The sequence below is a fragment of the Ostrinia nubilalis genome, chromosome 10, assembly GCF_963855985.1.
Source record: "Ostrinia nubilalis chromosome 10, ilOstNubi1.1, whole genome shotgun sequence".
In the NCBI taxonomy this organism is placed as follows: domain Eukaryota; kingdom Metazoa; phylum Arthropoda; class Insecta; order Lepidoptera; family Crambidae; genus Ostrinia; species Ostrinia nubilalis.
Window position 1 is genome coordinate 15,270,539 of NC_087097.1, and position 20,885 is coordinate 15,291,423.

A 20,885-nucleotide genomic window follows, 5' to 3' on the forward strand; every position below is an offset into this window, starting at 1 on the left:
GGTTACCTTGGTGTTCTGGTCGGTCTTTAATGGCGCTTCCCGCGTTGCGCTGGCAGCGCTGGGTATGCGGCGGCGGCGGCGCGGCGCTGCGGCGTAAATAACGGCGCCTGCGCTTGTGGAAGGCGGCGTGGTTGCGCCGCGGGCGGGTGATAGGTCTTAGCCCATCATACCATACAGCAGGGCGTAGCTTGTCGGTACGGCCTCTGTATAAAGCCTCGATTCACACAGTTATGCGAACGGCTAAAGCTTAAATTATAGGTATATTCAGTGCAGCAGCCTGGATTAGTTGTCATATCAAATAAATACCTCTTTTCCCGTTTTAGAGGATTATAATGAGTTATAGTTGTCGACCGTCGATGTAATTGGTCGACCGACCGGAAATGTAGAAAGATCTTTGTAAGTTTCCAACAAAAAAATGTGAGACTGATAAGTACTCACAATCACAATGTCAGTTAATATGAGTCGTTGCATAGAAAAAACGACATATTGTCATACTTCATTATATAAAGTAGGCATTTATTTCCACTTCGACTCGGTTCGGTCAACAAACCGGCCTAAGGTTTATTTAGGATCTTTTATTCTGACCTTATAATAGCAAGTAATGAATCTACATAAATGCACTTTGAATTTTGATCTGATACTTATTTCTTTCTTACTAGCCTTTGTATTTAGACCAATATCGATTGGTGTAATGTATAAAAATACGAAACAACAAAATTATTCAGTTACCCTTTGTAGCATTGAACAATGTGTATGGCCACAGGGTCATCGGTCGTTATAAAAGCAGGCGGAGGCTCGACTGGGGCGAGTGCGTCCGCGGCGCCGGGTCATCATGCTCCAAGACGGTTGATGGTTCATAAGGTGTAAGGCCAAGAAGGCAAGCTCTTAATGTGGGTAGTTTCGTACAAACGCAACATTTTTCTGTATGAGCTCATTATGTTCTGTTTTTACGGCTTTTAAAAATGGCCGAAAAGAAGATACTTAACTCGTAAAAGTGAATAATTTTACAATACCTGGCTATCTCGGTAGTTAATATCTCGTTTTTACTCGCTAGAGCAAAAAACGGCTACTGGTTAAAGAATAACCGAACATAAAGTGGCTGCTGGTTAATATCTCGTATTAACGCTACTGGTTAAAAAATGACCCGCAAAAATGACCGAATATAAAGTGGTTGCTGGTTAATATCTCGTATTAACTCGCTAGAGCAGAAAATGGCTACTGGGTAACATCTCGCATTACCTCGGAGAAAAAAATGGCTACTGGGTAACATCTCGCATTACCTCGGAGCAAAAGAATGGCTACTGGGTAACATCTCGCATTACCTCGGAGCAAAAAATGGCTACTGGTTAACATCGCGCGTTAACTTGGAGCTAAAAATGGGTCAAAGTTACGCGTCGTGTCACAACGCTTATAATAAAAATGTACGAGCACTTGCACAAAATAGTTGTTACAACCAACCTTGTGTTGGGTCTAATTCTCGTCACTACACTGCACAACTTAAAATAATTACGTTTTTTGTCGGTAAAAACGTCCTGGTGACGTCACTTAAGCATTTTTCTTATACTGCGTGCGGTCGTTGCGCGTGCGCACAAAGGAATGAGACCGCTCGGACACCGAGCCCACAGCGTGGTAGGGGTGGGGTTGCCCGCTCTTTTGTTTTTTACTACTACTACGCTGAATATTGTGTGCGGATTGGCTTGTCGTACAGGGGTACTACACGGTAAAATAAATCTCGGAGGCGAAAACAGGATAATTTACGTCGAAATAAAAATAACTTCCGCCTGTGACCCACTGACTTATAATAACGGACTATAATAAAGTAAACAAGGGAAAATAATAATGTGTGTGCATCTGTCCACTTCAAAGTGTAAGGTCCACACTCCACGCTTATCGTACGTCATCGGTTGTTTACATCGTTCGAAGTTAAACAAATTAATAAGGGAGAGTCCGCTAATTTGGACCAGTTTTTTTCAATCCCATTTTACACATAGTTTTCTTTTGTTTTTGCTAATGTCCATGGTATACAATAAAAGATACATTATTCAACTTACTATTTCATAAGTATTAATTAACATGATTGTTGTATATTTAGCACAAATCAACAAAGTACGAGTTCAGAGCTTCGGTCCAATTTAGCCAACCGGTTCGATAATTTGTACCACAGGGTTACTAAATTGGATTTCAATAAATTTCAAGCCTTTAAAAAACTATGGCAAAATATTATACGATACATTCTTAACAAATTAGGAAACGAAGAGGAACAGTAGTTAATAACATAGACAATCGATATTGTTTTACACATTATCACGATTTTGAGTAAAAGTTTTGTAATTCCAATTATCGTAACGCACACTTGTACCTAATCTACTTTGCCAGTCTTTTGCTTTCATTTATTGTTAGTCAAACATAACTACGCTATTATAACTTCAAAATATGATTTACTAAAAAAAATTTCAAAATCCTTTGGTAAAGTTCCATACAACTTGATGTGGTACAATTTAGCCGACTAGGTGATAGTGCTTTTAAAAAATCGGTAAAAAATATAGCTTATAAATACCGAAAAATGTTTCAAATAATTGTAATCCACACTAATTTACGCTTCTAAATAATATATTAGAAACACCCTGTGATTAAATTTAACAAAATTACAATCTAAACATGTATTGTCAAAAGTTAGTTGAAAACAATGAAAAAATACTTTTCAAAATAAAACACACGTGTTTGTTGTCATGGCAAAAACCACATGGCCGATATTAATTGATTTTAGTTGTGTATCGCTGAGTGTTGCAATTACAGACATTCAATAAATACTTTACGAAATATGAGGGTGGTACAATTTACCCGGCGGTACAATATACCGAACTCTCCCCTATAATGATCATATCGGATAACTAAACTAACTAGGAATCGATCACCTAGTATACCTAAAGTTACCAGCATAGGGAGGTAACGGCGTTACCGTAACGCTTACAAAACTCAACGACTCAAGTTTTTAAAACTCTATAATTATTGATTAGATGCTTGTGTACTTAAGTAACTCATAGTGAAATGCCTTGAACATTGGACTATCTACTATCGCCTGTAGTAACTATATTTGTTCAGTTAGTACAATATGAAACCAGCCAAATAATAATAACCCTACAGTCGAGAGCAAAAACCTCTAGCGGCCATCACAAACATCTGACACAGCGACAGCACATCAAGAAACACTAAATGGTGTCTAAAGTGCTTGTAAAAGGTGCTATTTTGCAACAATAGCCTGTGCTGCAGACTGTACTAATTGCTTTGTCTACTCGTGCAAGAAGCATCGTGCGTGGGCAGCACGTAGGATGCAATTTCCTTCATGACAGCATCCAGCGGACACTGGGAATGTAATTTCATATCATTAAGTTCATTTGTTGGAAAGTAACATTCTCTAGTAACTAGTTCCTTTGAATACCTCAATAATGAGCACTAACTTAATGGACTATCTGTCTGTCGCCCTGCAATCATATCTACGAACTTTGATATAAAGCCTACTACGAGTTGTCAACACTCCCTTTGATATAGCTAGTAATTAAAACTACTGAAAGGGAACTAAAAAATAATGTATGAGCGTAATGTACCGAAATTAGTAACGTAGTTGATTAGACTTATTCCATAACAATAACAAGAAATTCCTGAAGAAAAATTGTTTTATTAAATATTGATAACAACTTAGATATTGTTGATGAGTAAGTGTTATCAATTTATTATAAAGGTCACCCGTAGCGCCTGATGGTTTGCCGCGGCAAGCAATTACTTTGAGTGGGTAAACTTGTGTCTCATCATAACACAGCAGGAGTAATGCCGGTTTTATTAATTTTCCGTAAACCTTGACCTGTAGTGTATACCAATAGCTAGGCATAATTTTAGAAATAGTGTTACGTATAAGGTGACACACTATAACAAGTAAAATTAAGTGTTTGTACTGCCTAAAAATGAAATCTTGGGGTAATAGAAACATACTTAATGTCTTTAGTCTTTTACACGAGTCAACCAACAGCCACTTCATTTTTCATGTAAACAGAACTATTTTAATGTGGCACTGGTTACATCTAGGATTCATTGTTGTTGGAATTTAAACCTTAATGGCTTGTAATAAAATTCGACGCCTGTCAAAAGTTTCCTGTGCAGCTACTGTAGGTACAGTCGCCACCAATGTCAAGGGTGTTGGCTCTGACGTGGTCATCTCCCCAGCCAAGTTCCGCGGCGCCAGAAATAACGCATCCACCCACCACTTGTGTGTACTTTCATTCACGTTTCGTGACGTATCGATAAACAATCGTCAATATAATCGGATGATTCGGATGTTACATAGTCACCCGTTTAAGTATGCGTATTATGCAATCCAGTGATAGGTACACCCCCTTTTTTCTGGCTCAATAAACCAAAAGAGCTTCTTCTTCTGCTCAGTAGAATGAGATAACTCTACCTACGATCCGCTTATGACGCATAGCCCGATCGGCCTAAACACGCCCTCTGAAGCGCGAAATCAACCTTCTTATATCGAACAGTCCGGTTGGTCCGGTCGATTGGCCACACCGTATTTTTTAAGCCTTATTTCACATGTTTTGGAAGTCTGATCCAGAAAAAATCCAAGTCAAAACAATTGAAGACAGATAACAACGTTAAGGTTATTTATTAATTATTTCCTCCGGTGACCAATCCGCTGGTATACTTCTCACAAGGCCCATCCTTGTAACGTTAAAGGAGGGAATGAAGGCTTTGTAGTTTTTGGTCACTAAACTATTGTGAGTTAAAAACAGGTTCGCATGGTTGAAGTTCGAGAATGAAATCGAAATTTTGTTCCGGCCAATTTGCTTTACACTACCATTAACTATACATTGAAAGGAATTCTGTTTCAGGAATTTCCCAAATGAGAGTGCGTGCATTGACGGACCTTCATTTGGGCTAGTTTCGATCTTCTGAACATGGACTACGTAGGGCGCACTGTCTGATTCATTATACAGATTACGAGCAATTGGAGTAGGGTTGGACGGAGGCAAGTCAGAGATACTAGTTGCAGGTGCAATGACCTTTTGCTGTGTCTGTGGAACATCTTGGTGATCCATATCAGTAGATTCTTCTGTCATATTTTTAGCAAGAAGTCTACGTTCAATTTTAGCCTGATGTTTACGACTTTTCTTATTACGGCTACGCTTGCGAGGGCAAGCTGTTGAACCCGATGTGGAATTATCGGATTCCCAACCATGGTTAGATGTAACCGTAACGAAATGACCCGCCGGCGGAACATTACTAGCATCAAGGGAAATTTCATCGGGCGGCAGAGAACCGCCCGGATCGGGCGGGTCGTTCATTGCGGCTCCAAGTAATTAAATAAATAGACTCACCGGTAGTACAGCAAGATTTAAACACTATCTACATAAAATATATACACAAAACAATAAATTTACAAGAACACTATACAATACTGATCTATTTATATGCTAAAACAAATTTACAAAACTTTTGAACCAAAAAAGACGCCCGTCGCGTTCAACGTTTCCCGCGCTTCTCCAGGTTATTTATTAGCTACAAAAAACATTTTCCAATTTTGGCGCGCGTCGCATTCTGGACATACTTGTTTTTAATAAACTGGTTGCCAGGAACAAGATCCGACATCTCAATATATGATATCTTCGCCCTCTAGCTCATTTATGATAATATGGCTGAGAGAGAAATCTGATTGCTAAGTTGCAGTAAAAAAAAATTGACTCAATGCGCGCCTATCTTTATACGTTTAAATTGTCTTTGCTGGTTTAATCTATGCAAAATGTCACGTCTTGGACTGCGTCACACTGACATTGACAGTTTACGTGCTGCTGCTATTCGCGATAGACGAGTTCGGGTTTAAAATTATTAAATTGAGTAATTAATATCAAGTTTCATTAATAAAAATAACAAGAAATTAATAGTGTCTATAATGGATCCAGATGACAATCGCGCTGAAGGCTGGAAATACCTAAATAAGCAGTTTTTCGGCGATGGTTCGTACTTTCGATTTGGATTAAAAATCCCACATTTCAATGAAGAATTCGCAGTGATTTTCGTCACGAGGTCATAATCGTTAATGTCATAGTTCCGTATAGTATCTTGGACACGGTGTGGAATGTGAGAGATTAGCATTTTATGTCTTTCAACTTGAGTCCCAAGCTCAACTACAGATGCTAAGAAAAGGTGAAAAACACCTTGCTAAATGATAACGTAGTCTCGTGATAACTGTTTTACTGACTACTTTATTCTTAGAAGTTCTATAATTACTCATAATATGGGTAAATAACATTCTTATCAATTCCACAATAAAATTTATTCTAGGGATTAAAATTCACATAAATTAATTCTGGAATCTGTTTATTAACATGATTTTTATTTGTAAAACAATTCAACTGTGTGGTTTATACTAAACTGACTGTTTTTCTCTAGCTAATGTTAATAATTCATGGTGCTTTGCATGGTGGTTCTGTCCATATAAGTTTTATTTTCAATTCCAGAATTTGTTGATAAACTAAATGTATACATTTAGTACTATTGTTACTTTTACACTTTAAAAATCAATTTCCATAGCCAAGCAGTAAGCAATTAAATTATTTTCTCAATCCGTTGCGCTACAATATTAGACGTAGATTTATCTTGTGATCAGACATCAGACCTGCTCTTCTCGACTATGCTGAAGGTCATACGTTCAATTTTGGACTATCCACCTTTACTGTACACAATGAGTACTCACAATATCTAATGTAAACATGTACACACACTAATATAGATAACAGTGTTTGCGTTTTCTATCGCTGTGCGCAGCTTCGAGCCAAAGTTCACGCAAACATGATAGCGGATTAATTAGTTTCTCGTGAAATATTTCCAGCACTGCCGCATCGCATGCAATCATAATGATTTCTAAATACATATTATGGATTGGGTTAAATTGATTTCTTTTACATAATGGCACATATTAAGTGTCTTATTTTTTCAGGATTTTTATGTAAAAATACTTACTAAACTAATTTAAAATTTAAACAAATATTTTGTTGAGTAAACTGTCTCTGTAAATGATAAATGAACTAAGTCTTTATTTACCAACCAATTGTCTGTCTAGAATAGATTTCACAATAGGATTCATACCATAAGGTATTTTTCCATACTCTGAATGTGCAATATGTTTTCAAGTTTACCTTGAGGAAATAGATATTAATTAGGTATTGTCTAGGTATTATACTCATAATATTACTATTGTGAACTGCTGTTTAACAATAACTTCTACAAGAAGTGCAAGCAGCCTACATAATAAAGCTGAATAAATCTACAGTTTGTTATCAGTTTTTCGCTATACCAATTTTCAAATCAAGAACATAACTCCCACATGATTTTTTTCTGCTTAGCCCAAGTTTTAATTACCGTAAATGTTACTAGCTAGAACAACCTATAAGGAACATACCTGATAAAATTCAAGTTTGTAGGTGTTACAGTTTTTGAGATTTCATGACAAGTGAGTCAGTCAGTGACCTTTTGCTTTTAATGTAACATTAAAGACTATAATGTAAAGTTTGTTGTTTCCAGGTGAACGCGCGAACTATGTGAACATACCGCACGTGATCGCCATGGTGGGGCTCCCGGCGCGCGGCAAGACGTACATCTCCAAGAAGCTGTCACGGTACCTGAACTGGATAGGGATTAACACAAGAGGTACGTACAACATTCTGATGATCAAGTTTGAAATTTATGGTATGGGAGACTTGTAAAAAAAGAAAATTTTTCTGAACCTATCTATCTATGACAGTTTATGAGCTAGAACTTCGCGAATTCGTTGCTCTTTTAACACTTAAAAGTTAGCGTAAAATTGTCAACTTACTAAAGGTCAAAGGTGCAGAGAAATTGGCCTTGTCACAACTCTCCTCGGTCTCCCATAGTCTTAATAGTCTGATGTGTCTGGCTACGTAAGCCATCTTGGGGCACACCAGCGCCGCAAAGACAGCTAGGAGTCGAAGTGGTCGCCATGACCGAAATCGGTCGGATGGATCATCATCAATAGTCTAGGCAACTTTCTTCTGCTCTTATTTCTTCAAAATTTCTATGACCCTAAAATCCCCAACTTTTAAAAAGTTACAAAGAATAATATCAATACTGCATATAAAAATGATGCCTTTGTTTACTGCTCTGCATGCAATAATCTCAGTGTTTCATGTAAACATTTCTCTAACCAATAGTTTCTTTAAAGGATTAGGTACCAACTTTTTATCAGTAGAAAAATATACATGATTCAACTATTATTATGCCCTTTAATTTATTTTCTGCAATTATAACAGGTAAACAACATAACTAATGTTTTTGTAATATCAATGTAGGTTAAAAACAAGACACCAATTCAGTCTAGAATAATTGTAATACATATAAATAGAAACCTAGTCTATATTTTATCATGGCCATTTAGGCGGGAAAGTTACGGAGTGATGACCATGCACTAGAAGATTTATTGTAGGCAGGCTTCCCACTCGGTGGACCGACGAACTAGTGAAGATCGCAGGAGGCACTTGAATACGGGTAGCGTACCGATTGTTGTGTGAAATTGAGGTCTTTTTCCAGCACAAATAAAAAAGAAGATTCCTGAATCAGTACTCATCTCAATTTTTTAATGAAAACTTATTTTTTGTTTAGTTTTCAACCTGGGCGAGTACAGGCGGCATGCAACCACCGCCTACACCAGCCACGAGTTCTTCCGCGCCGACAACAAGGAAGCGATGGCGATCCGTCAGCAATGCGCGCTCGATGCGTTACACGACGTTTGCGAGTGGCTCGTCAAGGGTGGAGAAGTGGCCGTAAGTATACCATACCATTGGCCCCAGGGCCTCATCCCAGGGTAAGCTCTGACGGAGCCAACTATAGTTCAATAACTCGCGGTTCCGTCCCAATATACACTCGACATCAAATAAATCGACCCTCCAGCGACAAGCACTTTGAAACTTATGCATCCCCACTTCCCACCAATATTGGCACCATTTAAAAGCCTACTTCTAAACTTCATTTCATTAAAGGAAAGGTTTTTACCCCAAAAATGTGTCTGTAGAAGAATCCAGAGTCACTTCTTCAAAAAATAAGCAGTTACGCTTGAGCCAATTTTTATGGCTTTAAAACTGTTAACTTAGGATTAATCGCTATCCATCTGTTAAAGAGGACACGTGAGATCATTATTTGGTTTTATAACCATAAAAATTGGTCTAATTGATTCCAGAGGTGTACCCAAAGTGAGGTCTTTTTTCAAGTCACATTTATGGTATATGTTAATCATTTATTAAGAAATTAAATGTGTTTTTCTTTAAGGATATTTATTGGGCTTTCAAAAAACACCAATATTGTTGGGGCACCATGATTGTGTCAGAAGAAAATCTTTAAAGTTCGCGTCGCGGAGTGTGCGATTTATTTGATGTTGAGTGTAGTAGACGCTAACCCCACATTAATGTCATGTAGATCTATTCAACTGACTACAAACTGTGTTTGAACTCTGTGACCGCTAGACGTGCTAATCGATTGATATAATTTGCAAAAATGGTTCTTATTACCTACGTCCTTAAACAAAGAATGCTATTTCCAGGTGTTCGACGCGACCAACTCGACGCTCGACCGCCGGCGCATGATCCGCGATATCGTGGTGCACAAGATGGGCTTCAAGCTGTTCTTCGTGGAGTCCATTTGTGACGACCCGCGGATCATTGAGCAGAATATTATGGTGAGTACTCAGTACACCCTTAGGCCAGAACAGACGGTGAAACGCATCTGCAACGAAACTGCAACTGCTAGTTACTTTTGAGTTGCATCTAAGTTTCTGCCATAGCGTCCGTTGAGAGACCACACATGACGCGACCAGTTTGAAACTTTCAGTTTCATTCATCGGAATCTTCAGATAGTTGCAGTTTCGTTGCAGTTGCGTTTCACCGTCTGTTCTGGGCCTTATGCTGTATCAAATTAGACGTTTTTAGCAGGACGTCAGCCGTGCGTTTGCAAGACCGCACACTAAGGCTGAGTTGTACCATCTTATTTTGACTTTAACAAACGTCAAAAATTTGACAAACTCCATATAAAATACACCGGCTATCGTTGCAAATTGTTACGGTCAAAGTTAGGTAGGTGGTGCAACTCTGCCCTTAATTGTCATTTTTTTATTCCAACGTAGGCCTATCATACAATTTTCCATCTGTAGTTCTGCAAACGGACGACTAACGTCTGGCTTAAAACTTATTATTTGAAAGAGGCCTAATATCTCACATACCAAATTGTATAGCTATAGTTTGATGAAATTCAAGTAGTAAACTCAGGCCAACGTCGCCCAATTTGCAATGAACGATTGCATTATTATAGGATTAATCTCGTTACCATGCAATAGATTTTTTTTTTATGAGCACAAACAAAAATGGGCCACGTTTTCATAGATGATTTAAAATCATCAATTTCAACGTAGGCGCAGACCACCGACTTTTAGTTGGCCGATAGTTGGGCCCGATTCTAATTTGTATGAAGAATCAATCGGTGTAATGTGCGCATTTCCATACATGCCCATACCTCCAACTGCCCGACTAAACTATCGGCCGACAAAAAATCGGTGGTCTGTGCCTAGTCTTATTTGTATGAAGAATCGGCCGATACCAAATCAGCGTAATGTATGCACTCTCATATCTCTCCATACTCATCAACAGCCCGACAGCTAAAAATCGGTGGTCTGCGGTAGGCTAAGAGTTCAATTTATTCATTATGCATACGATGCGCCGTTTCGTCACATACTGTCTGTCCATTGTGTCCATTCGGCGCAGTAGCAAGTTTAAGGTCACCGCATTGAACTCGCGTGTTGCTAACTCAATTGATGCGCGATGCGCAGTGTCACAAGCGCACCTGTTTACATATGAAATGTGTTGTGCAAAGTTCTTTACTTTGCAGTTTGCACATGACTTGGTTTTGCTTGTTTATGGACTAGGTATTTACTTTTGTTATCCTTTCTTTAAGCAAACAAATGCATTTTCTAGGAATTATACAAAGTTTTAGTTTAAGTATGGTTATGAAATGATTCTTGATTTGAATATGTTTCATCTCTATGTGGTTTGAAGCGGACAAATTAATTAAAAATAAATAAACAGGTCACAACTTTACGAGTCACGATGACTGACATGGCTCTATCAGACTAACATGATTGTACATGACATCCAATGACCCAAAGCATTTGTTTTTGTATAATCAAATAATTAAAAAAAGTAATTTTTGATATTTGTTTCATCTGGGTCTCAAACCCAGGTCCTCACAATCGAGAGTCCATCTCTTTAACTACTATAGGTATAGATAGCGCATAGCCAAGTAAGTGCCTGAGTAGATATAACATTATGACGTACAGCACTGGCCCATTTATTGTCCCGATGAAGTGGTAGGGTTAATAGCGCACATTGGGCGACGAAACCAAAGTAAATACAAAACGCAGCGACAGACGCGGCCACAAAACGCATACGCGCATCATTTCATAGTATTAGCTTGTCGTCGCGGAGTCGCCCAATGTGCGCTGTGGCTAAAAGTGCTTTCATAAAGCCTACTTGCAAAAATAAAATCATCATCATCTTCATCATTTCAGCCATAGGACGTCCACTGCTGAACATAGGCCTCCCCTAATGCTTTCCACGTTGATCGATTGGTAGCGGCCTGCGTCCAGCGCTTCCCTGCTACCTTTACGATGTCGTCGGTCCACCTTGTAGGTGGACGTCCCACGCTGCGTTTTCCGGTACGCGGCCTCCATTCCAGAACCTTGCTGCCCCATCGGCCGTCAGTTCTGCGTACTATGTGCCCTGCCCATTGCCACTTCAGCTTGCTAATCCTTCGGGCTATGTCAGCGACTTTAGTTCGTTTACGGATTTACGAAAAATAAAATGATCTTTTTTTATTTCCAGGAAGTAAAAGTAAGCAGCCCTGACTACACAAACATCCAAAACACGGACAACGTGCTAAACGACTTCCTGCTCAGGATAGAGCATTATAAAGAGAAATACGAACCGCTGGACGAGCGGCTCGAGTCGGAGTACAGCTTCATGAAGATTTATGACACCGGAGAGAAGGTGATGAAAACTGTATGTAGGGCACTCTTTCTTTGGTGGGGGTAGATTTAGGGGCTTCTTATGTCTATGTTAACAATTGGTTGGTTGGTTTTTAATTTATTTTTAATTTATTATTGTCATCATTATGTAGTAGTAGGTCCATTTATTTATTTATTACTATTTGCTTCTATAGCTATGCCAATTTTCGACCTACTGCATGTAAGAAAGTACTAAAATGGATTTAAACTTTTTAAAAGATCTATTTAGATTTCAAAATCTCTTGTAAGTTACTGTTGGACTTTAAAAATGTACTTCAACAAAAGTTTTAAAAGTTGACTTAAGATTATTGCATGACCTTTGGTGAATTTACACATAAAATACTCTCCTACTAAAGATCCATGACCAATGAATCTCAAATCATTTGCCGAAAACCACGTCTGAATCCATCAAATCGTAATATTAACAAACGCATTCACCTATTCCTTTCTTCATCTTATCTTAAGGCCGGGTAGCAGAGAAAATGGCGAAAATGAGGTTTTCATTTTTCATTTTTGAGGTACTAAACAGTAAAATTAAAGGCTAAGATTTTTATTGAACATAGTTGAGGATATTTTCGAGGGCTATTAACGGATGGAAACACGATTTGATGAAGTTGACTCGATAGAATAAATTCCCAAAGTTACCTCTATTCGTTTTCTATTTATGGTTTTATTTTTAAAATAAGCGATTTGAGATTCTAAATCTTTTACTAAACTAAAGTTCAGAAATAACTTGAGGGCTTTTAACGGATGAAATTTTTATATTGCGTCTTATTTAGTTACTATGTTAAAAAATGTGGAAAAAATCGTCCATGACGGCTTGGACAATCTCAATCAGTCGCGCGGTGGCGCTTACGGAGGACGGACGCGTGTCAGTTTTTTGGCCGTGACAGTTCGCGATTTGTCAATATTTTTGACAATGATGACTTTGATGAGTCACAGTATAATAATATCAGTGTTACTGGAGAAAGCTTAAATTTTTTGATAATTAAAAATTATCAATTTTGTCTACCTATTGAAAAAATCGTTCGCATCCTTTTAAACGAAGACTCTACTCATGATACATAGTACATTCCTCAAATATGAGACAAAACCAATGAGTTAAAATTACATTTTAATAGTACCTACATACAATCGTCTTACACTCTTTTATAAGAGCACACTGACACAAATAAATAATTAAAAATACTGTCTAAGGTCTGTAGCTAAAGGTCTAAGCCGTAAGATAGAAGAATCTTATAGCCAAAAACATGGCAGATGCAGCAGATATCAACGGATTTAAAACTGGAGTTCATGTGTATCCTTGTAGTTTTGAGTCTCTAGAGAAGTGGTTCTTAACCTTTAAGTCATGAGGGACCATTTTACCAAATTTCTGTCTTGTCAGGGACCACCTCATAATCGGTCAAAACCAGTTTGACTGCAAAAATCAGTTAAAAGTGGTTTTGACCAAGGTGTGCAAGTGCACATAGTGGACCACTTGGAATGCCTCCAGGGACTACCAGTGGTCCGCGGACCACCGGTTAAGAACCACTGCTCTAGAGCGTCCCTTCCTACACCATGCGTAAGAATGTTTCAAAAATACTGTCTAAGGTCTGTAGCTAAAGGTCTAAGCTGCAAGATAGAAGAATCTTCTAGCCAAAAAGATGGCAGATGCAGCAGATGTCAACGGATTTAAAACTTGGAGTTCATGTGACTCCTTCTAGACTTGAGTCTCTAGAGCGTCCCTTCCTCCACCATGCGTAAGAATGTTTCAAAAATACTGTCTAAGGTCTGTAGCTAAAGATCTAAGCTGCAAGATAGAAGAATCTTTTAGCCAAAAACATGGCAGATGCAGCATAAATATCAACGGATTTAAGACTGGACTGGCACCACCTTGCAATGTCATCCTCTCATTGTTATCTGTAATTTATTTATTTATTTATTTATTTATTTATTTAGGAAAACCAGGGTTTTACAGTGTGTAATAATGACATAAGATAGGCAACGAGTAAACCACTTATAGGTTCCCACAGGTAAAAACAATTTAAAAAAATTTGTGAGCCTTTGCACCAGGGTTACTACATTCTACGTACTACACTACTATAATATACTACGTATACCTAAATAAAAGGTATTGGAAAACATTGCCAAACAGAAAAACAATTTAGCTGTCCTTAAAAAAACGGTCGCCTAGCTTTCTCCTCGCCATAGCAATGCTAGTACAAAAGATGTCGATGTTAGTCTCCTTGACAAATTCGTTCAAGTTCCTACTCGCCCGCCAGAGAAAACTATTTTGCCTGTAGTTAGAGTCAACCTTGGGGATGTATAGTGGATCATTATTGCGCAGAATTCTTTTTGGAGCATTAAATTGAATGTTAGCTAGGAGTTCAGAGCAGTCAATCTCAGCTGTGATAACTTTTATAAGATATGTGATATCAGATATTTCACGCCTAATGGCAAGAGGAAGGATGTGGTGCCTTTTACAGATGTTAGAGTAGTCCGACGAACTATACTGTGATCTGGTACGGTAACAAATAAACCTTATAAAATTTTTCTGGACATTCTCCAAGCGAGAGACGTATGTTTGGTACCTAGGGTTCCAGATCTGCGACGCATACTCAAGGTGACTACGCACAAATGTGCAATATAGTATTTTAAGTGTCTTTACTTTGTTAAAACAGACTGAGCTACGCATTACAAAACCGAGAGCCCTTGACGCCTTAGCTACTATGCTATTTATATGGTCATCAAAAATCAGTTTGGAATCGTGTATCACTCCGTAATGTAATGTAAATTATTTTTAAAATGTATTTAAAAAATAAAATGTTCGTTTTATTATTTCAATAATCTGACCTCTCAACTCAACTACACTACACAAACACCTTTGTTCGCAACTGTACTGACGAAACCTCGATATTATACCGTTCATTTAAGATGGCAAGCTTTTTGCTGCGGTAATGCACTCCAGGTAACCGTGTGTGATGCTTATTGCTCATAGTGATTTTCGATACAGAGCTCCGTACATACGTTATACATAAATTATGGAAAGAAAACACTCAGACCAATACAAACAAATATGTATGCAATTTTAGTATGATATTTTTATTTATTAATAAACAAAAAGACTGAACAAAATTGATGCGTGTACTGATTAATGTAATTAACCACATGCAAAGCTTTGTGAATTGCAACAACTATAATTTATTATCCAAGCTCTAAATAATCGCTACTACGAGTAACATAACTGATCATAAAATGTTTTTCCAATCGCTCAAGCTCCCGAGGATCTACCGATAGGTCGGGTGACGTAATCTTGAAATTCTTTTAGCCGGCGCGGAACTTCCGGAAGGTCGGGTGACGCCACGCCTCTTTGAACCGTGTTTACTTTGGCAGTTATATTCTATATTTATTCGATTCTAAAATATATTCCCAAAAATTTTGAAAGTTGTTTTAAATTGTATCACTTGGATATGATTTGTATTAGAAAGTGCTGTAAGTGTGACGCTTGAACGGAAGGAAGTCAACCTAACCCAACCAACTGCGTATTTCTAAACTGCGTATTTCTATACTGTGTAGCCGCGAGAGCTCTTTGGCGCGCTGTCTTCGGCGAAGTATTGCGCGCGCAGATTTTGACAGCGCGAAATACCTACTTTAGCAGAAATACCAAGCCTTAATCTTTTTTCACCAACTAGCTCAAAATGCTCAAATAGAGTAAGACATCAATCAAAATTGAAAAGCTATAAGCTAAAATTTTCCCATAGATTTGGTATGAATCCTAACTCCATTCTGTCGCCAACTCAATTAATCTGGTAAACGATAAAACTTTTTTGTATGATGACTGTTTTACAATAGATACACCAACAAACCTCATACATATTAAGACACCCTGTACAGTAATAAAATAATATCGTTTTGGATTTTACTAACAATTTATTTAATTATTGCTTAGAAAACTAATTAATTGCTGATTTAGTTCCTTCTTTTTGCCATGCCATGTTATTCTTATTTTTATAAATATGACCCATGTTTATTCATCTTATGCATGATACGATTAGAAGACGTTTTTCCTATAGTCTGGTCGCTGAGCACGTAGAATTTTGTGCATTGACCCCAAGCTACCCATCCTTATCGCTCGCGCGTAATTATATTGCTGTCGCGACTGAGCGACGGGCGCCCGCAGTGAGTGTGCGAGCGCAACAGCAATATAATTACGCGCGAGCGATAAGGGTGGGTAGCTTGGGGTCATTGGACAAAATTCTACGTGCTCAGAGACCGGGCTTTAGTTTAACAACTTTATAATCTTCTATTCCTACTCCCTGTCTATTCTAATACTTTTCGATTGCTTCACACTAATTTATTGTTATTTGAAATATATTATTAATTTCACGTGTTTAACGAAAACAACGTATTTGTCGACAGGTAGTGGTTCACAAACACGAGGGCCACATTCAGAGCCGGATCGTGTACTACTTAATGAACATACACATCGTGCCACGGACTATATACCTCACGAGGGTAAGTGTTTCCATATATCTAGCCCGGCCATTGACTGGACTATTCTAATCCTGAAAGATGTTTCCTGGGTCAAAAAGCAAGAGTTTTAATTAGTCCGTCCGTTAACTTGTCAAAAAATACTCTACACGTATTTTTCACTATTTCAAACTAATGAAAATTTAAAGAGATAAAGCGCGCCAAAGTTCATATGAAGAGGCCTGTGACGTCAATGAGTGCATAAAAGTGCCTCACTTTGTGACGTCGCGCGGAACTTCAACGCACCATAACTATGTAATTATTTGTTAGATTGACAAATAAAAATATATGTGTCCAATATTTTTTGATATTAAACATGACGGACTAAAAAAATTTTTTTAGGAAACCGTATATGCTCCGGCCTAGGGGCGGCAGATTTCAGAGGAAGCTTACTCGAATTCAGAAGATAAAATTCAAATGAAATCCAACAATGATATAAGCTAAATGAGATCCAACTAACATTTTTGGATAAATCTGTTAGGTCCTGAGCAAAAATGTTAAAAATCCTGTCTTGTCTGACGCATATTTAATTAATTTTAACACACTAGCGTCGCAGTAGAGTTATCACAGAAAGTAAACAAATACAGAGTTCAGTTTGGGGTGAAATCTTAAAAAAATAAACAGTCAAAGATTTTGCTAGACCAAGGCAGTCTTTTTTTCTGTCGGGAAATGCCTTGCGCGTGGACGGCCAGTGATGTGACGTGGATGGACTCCTCGCTAGAATGGAGTGCCCTCCGGGGCCATAGATACAGAGCCGATAAAATTGGACATTCAATACCAAGGCAGTCTACCTCTTTTCTTCATTTATCACAAAAGGACAGTCGGTCGAAATTTAATAGTGATAAATTGGAGTCAGGTTTTCAACCTTAGTCACCAGCATTTTTGCCACTGACCTAGTAACACCTTAGCGACTGAATAAATAATGTAAAATACCTCCTAAGATAAATTCACAACTTGTCCATAGATACTGTGTTTACATTAGTGTTGATAAGTGATGTTTATCAATATTTAATCGGTCACGCAGCTAATAGCTTTGTTTACAAACCGGTACATGCGAAAAAAGTAATTTAGCATGGTAGTTAAGAAACCGGTTCCTTGGTATGTCTATCATTCTTGATTATCATTAGTTTTTTCAATATTATTTATGTTGTAATCATTAAAACAAAATGTTTTTTCTTAATTAGGTATACAACATATTAAGCTAATCACATTAGTGTCTAATCTCGTTATAATAGGACAGTTTTGCAATAAAAATGTATAGAATATTTACAGTCGAAACTGACACGAATTTATACAATTTATAACAAACGTCCCGCGTTTTTGGTATTCTATTCCAATTTTATGGCTAGGGCTACGCTCATTTGGTGACCATTGACTTAGATATTCCTGCTATTTTATCAATAATATCAATAGAGTATCGAAAATGTCATGTTTGGAAATCGATAAGCTACTGCTAGCAATATTTTTGTTGTTTATCTTCACCTTAACTCTTGCGCAACCAAACGGACACTAGGTGAGTAACTCTCTATAGAGCTGCATACATTTTGTTGGTAGCCGGCGACTGGTTGCGCCGCCATGGTGTCCCGGTGAAATATATACCGTCCCTTACCGTCAGGTGATCCGTCTGCTCGTTTGCCTTCTGTCACATAAAAAAAGTATTTCTACTGATGTCCCTTTACAAGAAACATTCCTGAACCGTATCAATCGTCCTTACAGCACGGCGAAAGCCTCCACAACACAGTAGGCCGCATTGGCGGGGACAGCTCCTTATCAGCGCGCGGGCGCCAGTACGCCGCAGCCCTAGCGGGTTATATCGATACCCAGCAAATCCCAGGGCTCCGCGTCTGGACCTCCTGGATGCGCCGCGCTATACAGACTGTGAAGGACGTCAAAGCGCCACAGGAAAGATGGAAGGCCCTGAATGAAATTGATGCCGTAAGTACTTGATGCTTGAAGATGCGGAAAATGTGTCTTTCAGAAAATACTTGTCCTGACGAATGCAGGAAAGCTGGGAAAATATTTTTTCAGAGTCCTGACTAAAGAAGGAAGGCATTTAACAAGATTGATGCCATGAATTTATGTCGACGCTTTCATTATTTATAACTGTCGTGTGTCATGTTATGAATGTCAGCAATCAATAACCGAGATTTCCGCGAGATATATCAAAGCGTCCACTGATATCCTGAAATCTATTCTGGGAACAGTCTCTCGTATTTCCCATCATCTATTGATACCCTGAGATCTATTCAAGAAACATTCTCCTATGTATCCTATCAGAAATTCGTTTGTGTTCTTTTTTTTTTATTTTTACTGTCCCGATGTCATCTATTGTCCAAAACGGAAACTTTTGGTCCAAGAAATCAAGTTTCATCAAGATCTATTGAAAACCACAATCATTGGTTAAAACCCCAATTATAGGTCCCAAGTTTTATCAATATACTATTGGTTAAAACCACAATTATTGGTCCACGAAAGTTTCATCAAGGCACCTTTGGTTCCAGGGTATCTGCGAAGAAATGACGTACGCGGAGATACAGGAGAAGTATCCCTCCGACTTCAACGCCCGCGACGCCAACAAATTCGCGTACCGGTACCCTCGCGGAGAGAGCTATGAAGACCTGGTAGCGCGCTTGGAACCAGTTATTATGGAGCTGGAGCGCCAGGGGAATGTGCTGGTCGTCTCCCACCAGGCCGTCATGCGCTGTCTGCTCGCTTACTTCCTCGACAAGTCTGCCGGTGAGTACACTACTCACTAGGATTCTCTGCTAGAATAGAAGGCAGGTACTTGTGAGACCTGGTGACCCTGTAGAAAGAGACGAGTGTCCTCAATGTCTCCTGCCAGACCATGATAAGATATAGTGCCTGCTCAGTCATATGGGTGAGTTTGTGGAGCTCCTGTAAGTGCATGTTATCTAGTGCCGCGCCTGGAACCAGTCATCATGGAGCTGGAGCGCCAGGGGAATGTGCTGGTCGTCTCCCACCAGGCCGTCATGCGCTGTCTGCTCGCTTACTTCCTCGACAAGTCTGCCGGTGAGTACACTACTCACTAGGATACTCTGCTAGAATAGGAGGCAGGTACTTGTGAGACCTGGTGACCCTGTAGAAAGAGACGAGTGTCCTCAATGTCTCCTGCCAGACCATGATAAGATATAGTGCCTGCTCAGTCATATGGGTGAGTTTCTGGAGCTCCTGTAAGTGCATGTTATCTAGTGCCGCGCCTGGAACCAGTCGTCATGGAGCTGGAGCGCCAGGGAAACGTGCTGGTTGTCTCCCACCAGGCCGTCATGCGCTGCCTGCTCGCTTATTTCCTCGACAAGTCTGCCGGTGAGTAGTGTTGCTAGGATGATAGATAGGTGCTTGTGAGACCTGGAGACGCGGCTAAAGTACGACGAGTGTCCTCATTGTCTTCCACCAGGCCAATATGCACGCTTATTTCCTCGACAAGGGATTTACTGAGTGATGTTACTGCAAGAGACCTCGGAACCAGTCATCATGGAGCTGGAGCGCCAGGGGAATGTGCTGGTCGTCTCCCACCAGGCCGTCATGCGCTGTCTGCTCGCCTACTTCCTCGACAAGTCTGCCGGTGAGTTCCTAGTGTTGCTAGGATGATAGATAGGTGCTTGTGAGACCTGGAGACGCGGCTAAAGACCAGGAAAGTGTCCTCACTGTCTTCCACCATGCCGATATGGACGTTTAATTCCTCGACAAGTGATTTACTGATGTTATTGCAAGAGACCTAGGAACCAGTCATCATGGAGCTGGAGCGCCAGGGGCATGTGCTGGTCGTCTCCCACCAGGCAGTCATGCGCTGCCTGCTCGCTTATTTCCTCGACAAGTCTGCCGGTGAGTACACTTCTCACTAGGATACACTGCTAGAATAGGAGGCAGGACTTGTGAGACCTGGTGACCCTGTAGAAAGAGACGAGTGTCCTCAATGTCTCCTGCCAGACCATGATAAGATATAGTGCCAGGCCTGTTCATCTCCGCGAGTTTACATCGAAAACAAAACACGCACGATTGCCCCCTACAAGAGTACTATTCGACAAGGCCTCACATACGAGCGAACATTGACTCACGCACGCGTATTCTTGTGTATGATGGAAAAAAATAAAGAAAATGGTGTACTAAATACTGTGCAGTATTTAACTGCCTAAATAATAATAAAAACACAGAATGTACTTTTTTTAAGTTGCCTGAAGACACTGAGAGGTAAATAAGTAGTTAATATTATTCATGATAATTCATGCTAAATCATGTATTT

The 20,885-nt window shown here is 39.2% G+C and overlaps 1 protein-coding gene across 1 annotated transcript in view; it reads left to right on the forward strand.

Moving 5' to 3' along the window:
- Positions 1-20,885, forward strand: part of LOC135075345 (6-phosphofructo-2-kinase/fructose-2,6-bisphosphatase) — a 63,822-nt gene that overhangs the window by 34,536 nt on the left and 8,401 nt on the right. Inside the window, exons 2-8 of the mRNA XM_063969779.1 lie at positions 7,576-7,701; positions 8,671-8,831; positions 9,605-9,739; positions 11,934-12,098; positions 16,514-16,609; positions 18,341-18,559; positions 19,126-19,360. Coding sequence (XP_063825849.1) covers positions 7,576-7,701; positions 8,671-8,831; positions 9,605-9,739; positions 11,934-12,098; positions 16,514-16,609; positions 18,341-18,559; positions 19,126-19,360 — 1,137 coding nt within the window. The remainder of the gene's footprint in view (positions 1-7,575; positions 7,702-8,670; positions 8,832-9,604; positions 9,740-11,933; positions 12,099-16,513; positions 16,610-18,340; positions 18,560-19,125; positions 19,361-20,885) is intronic.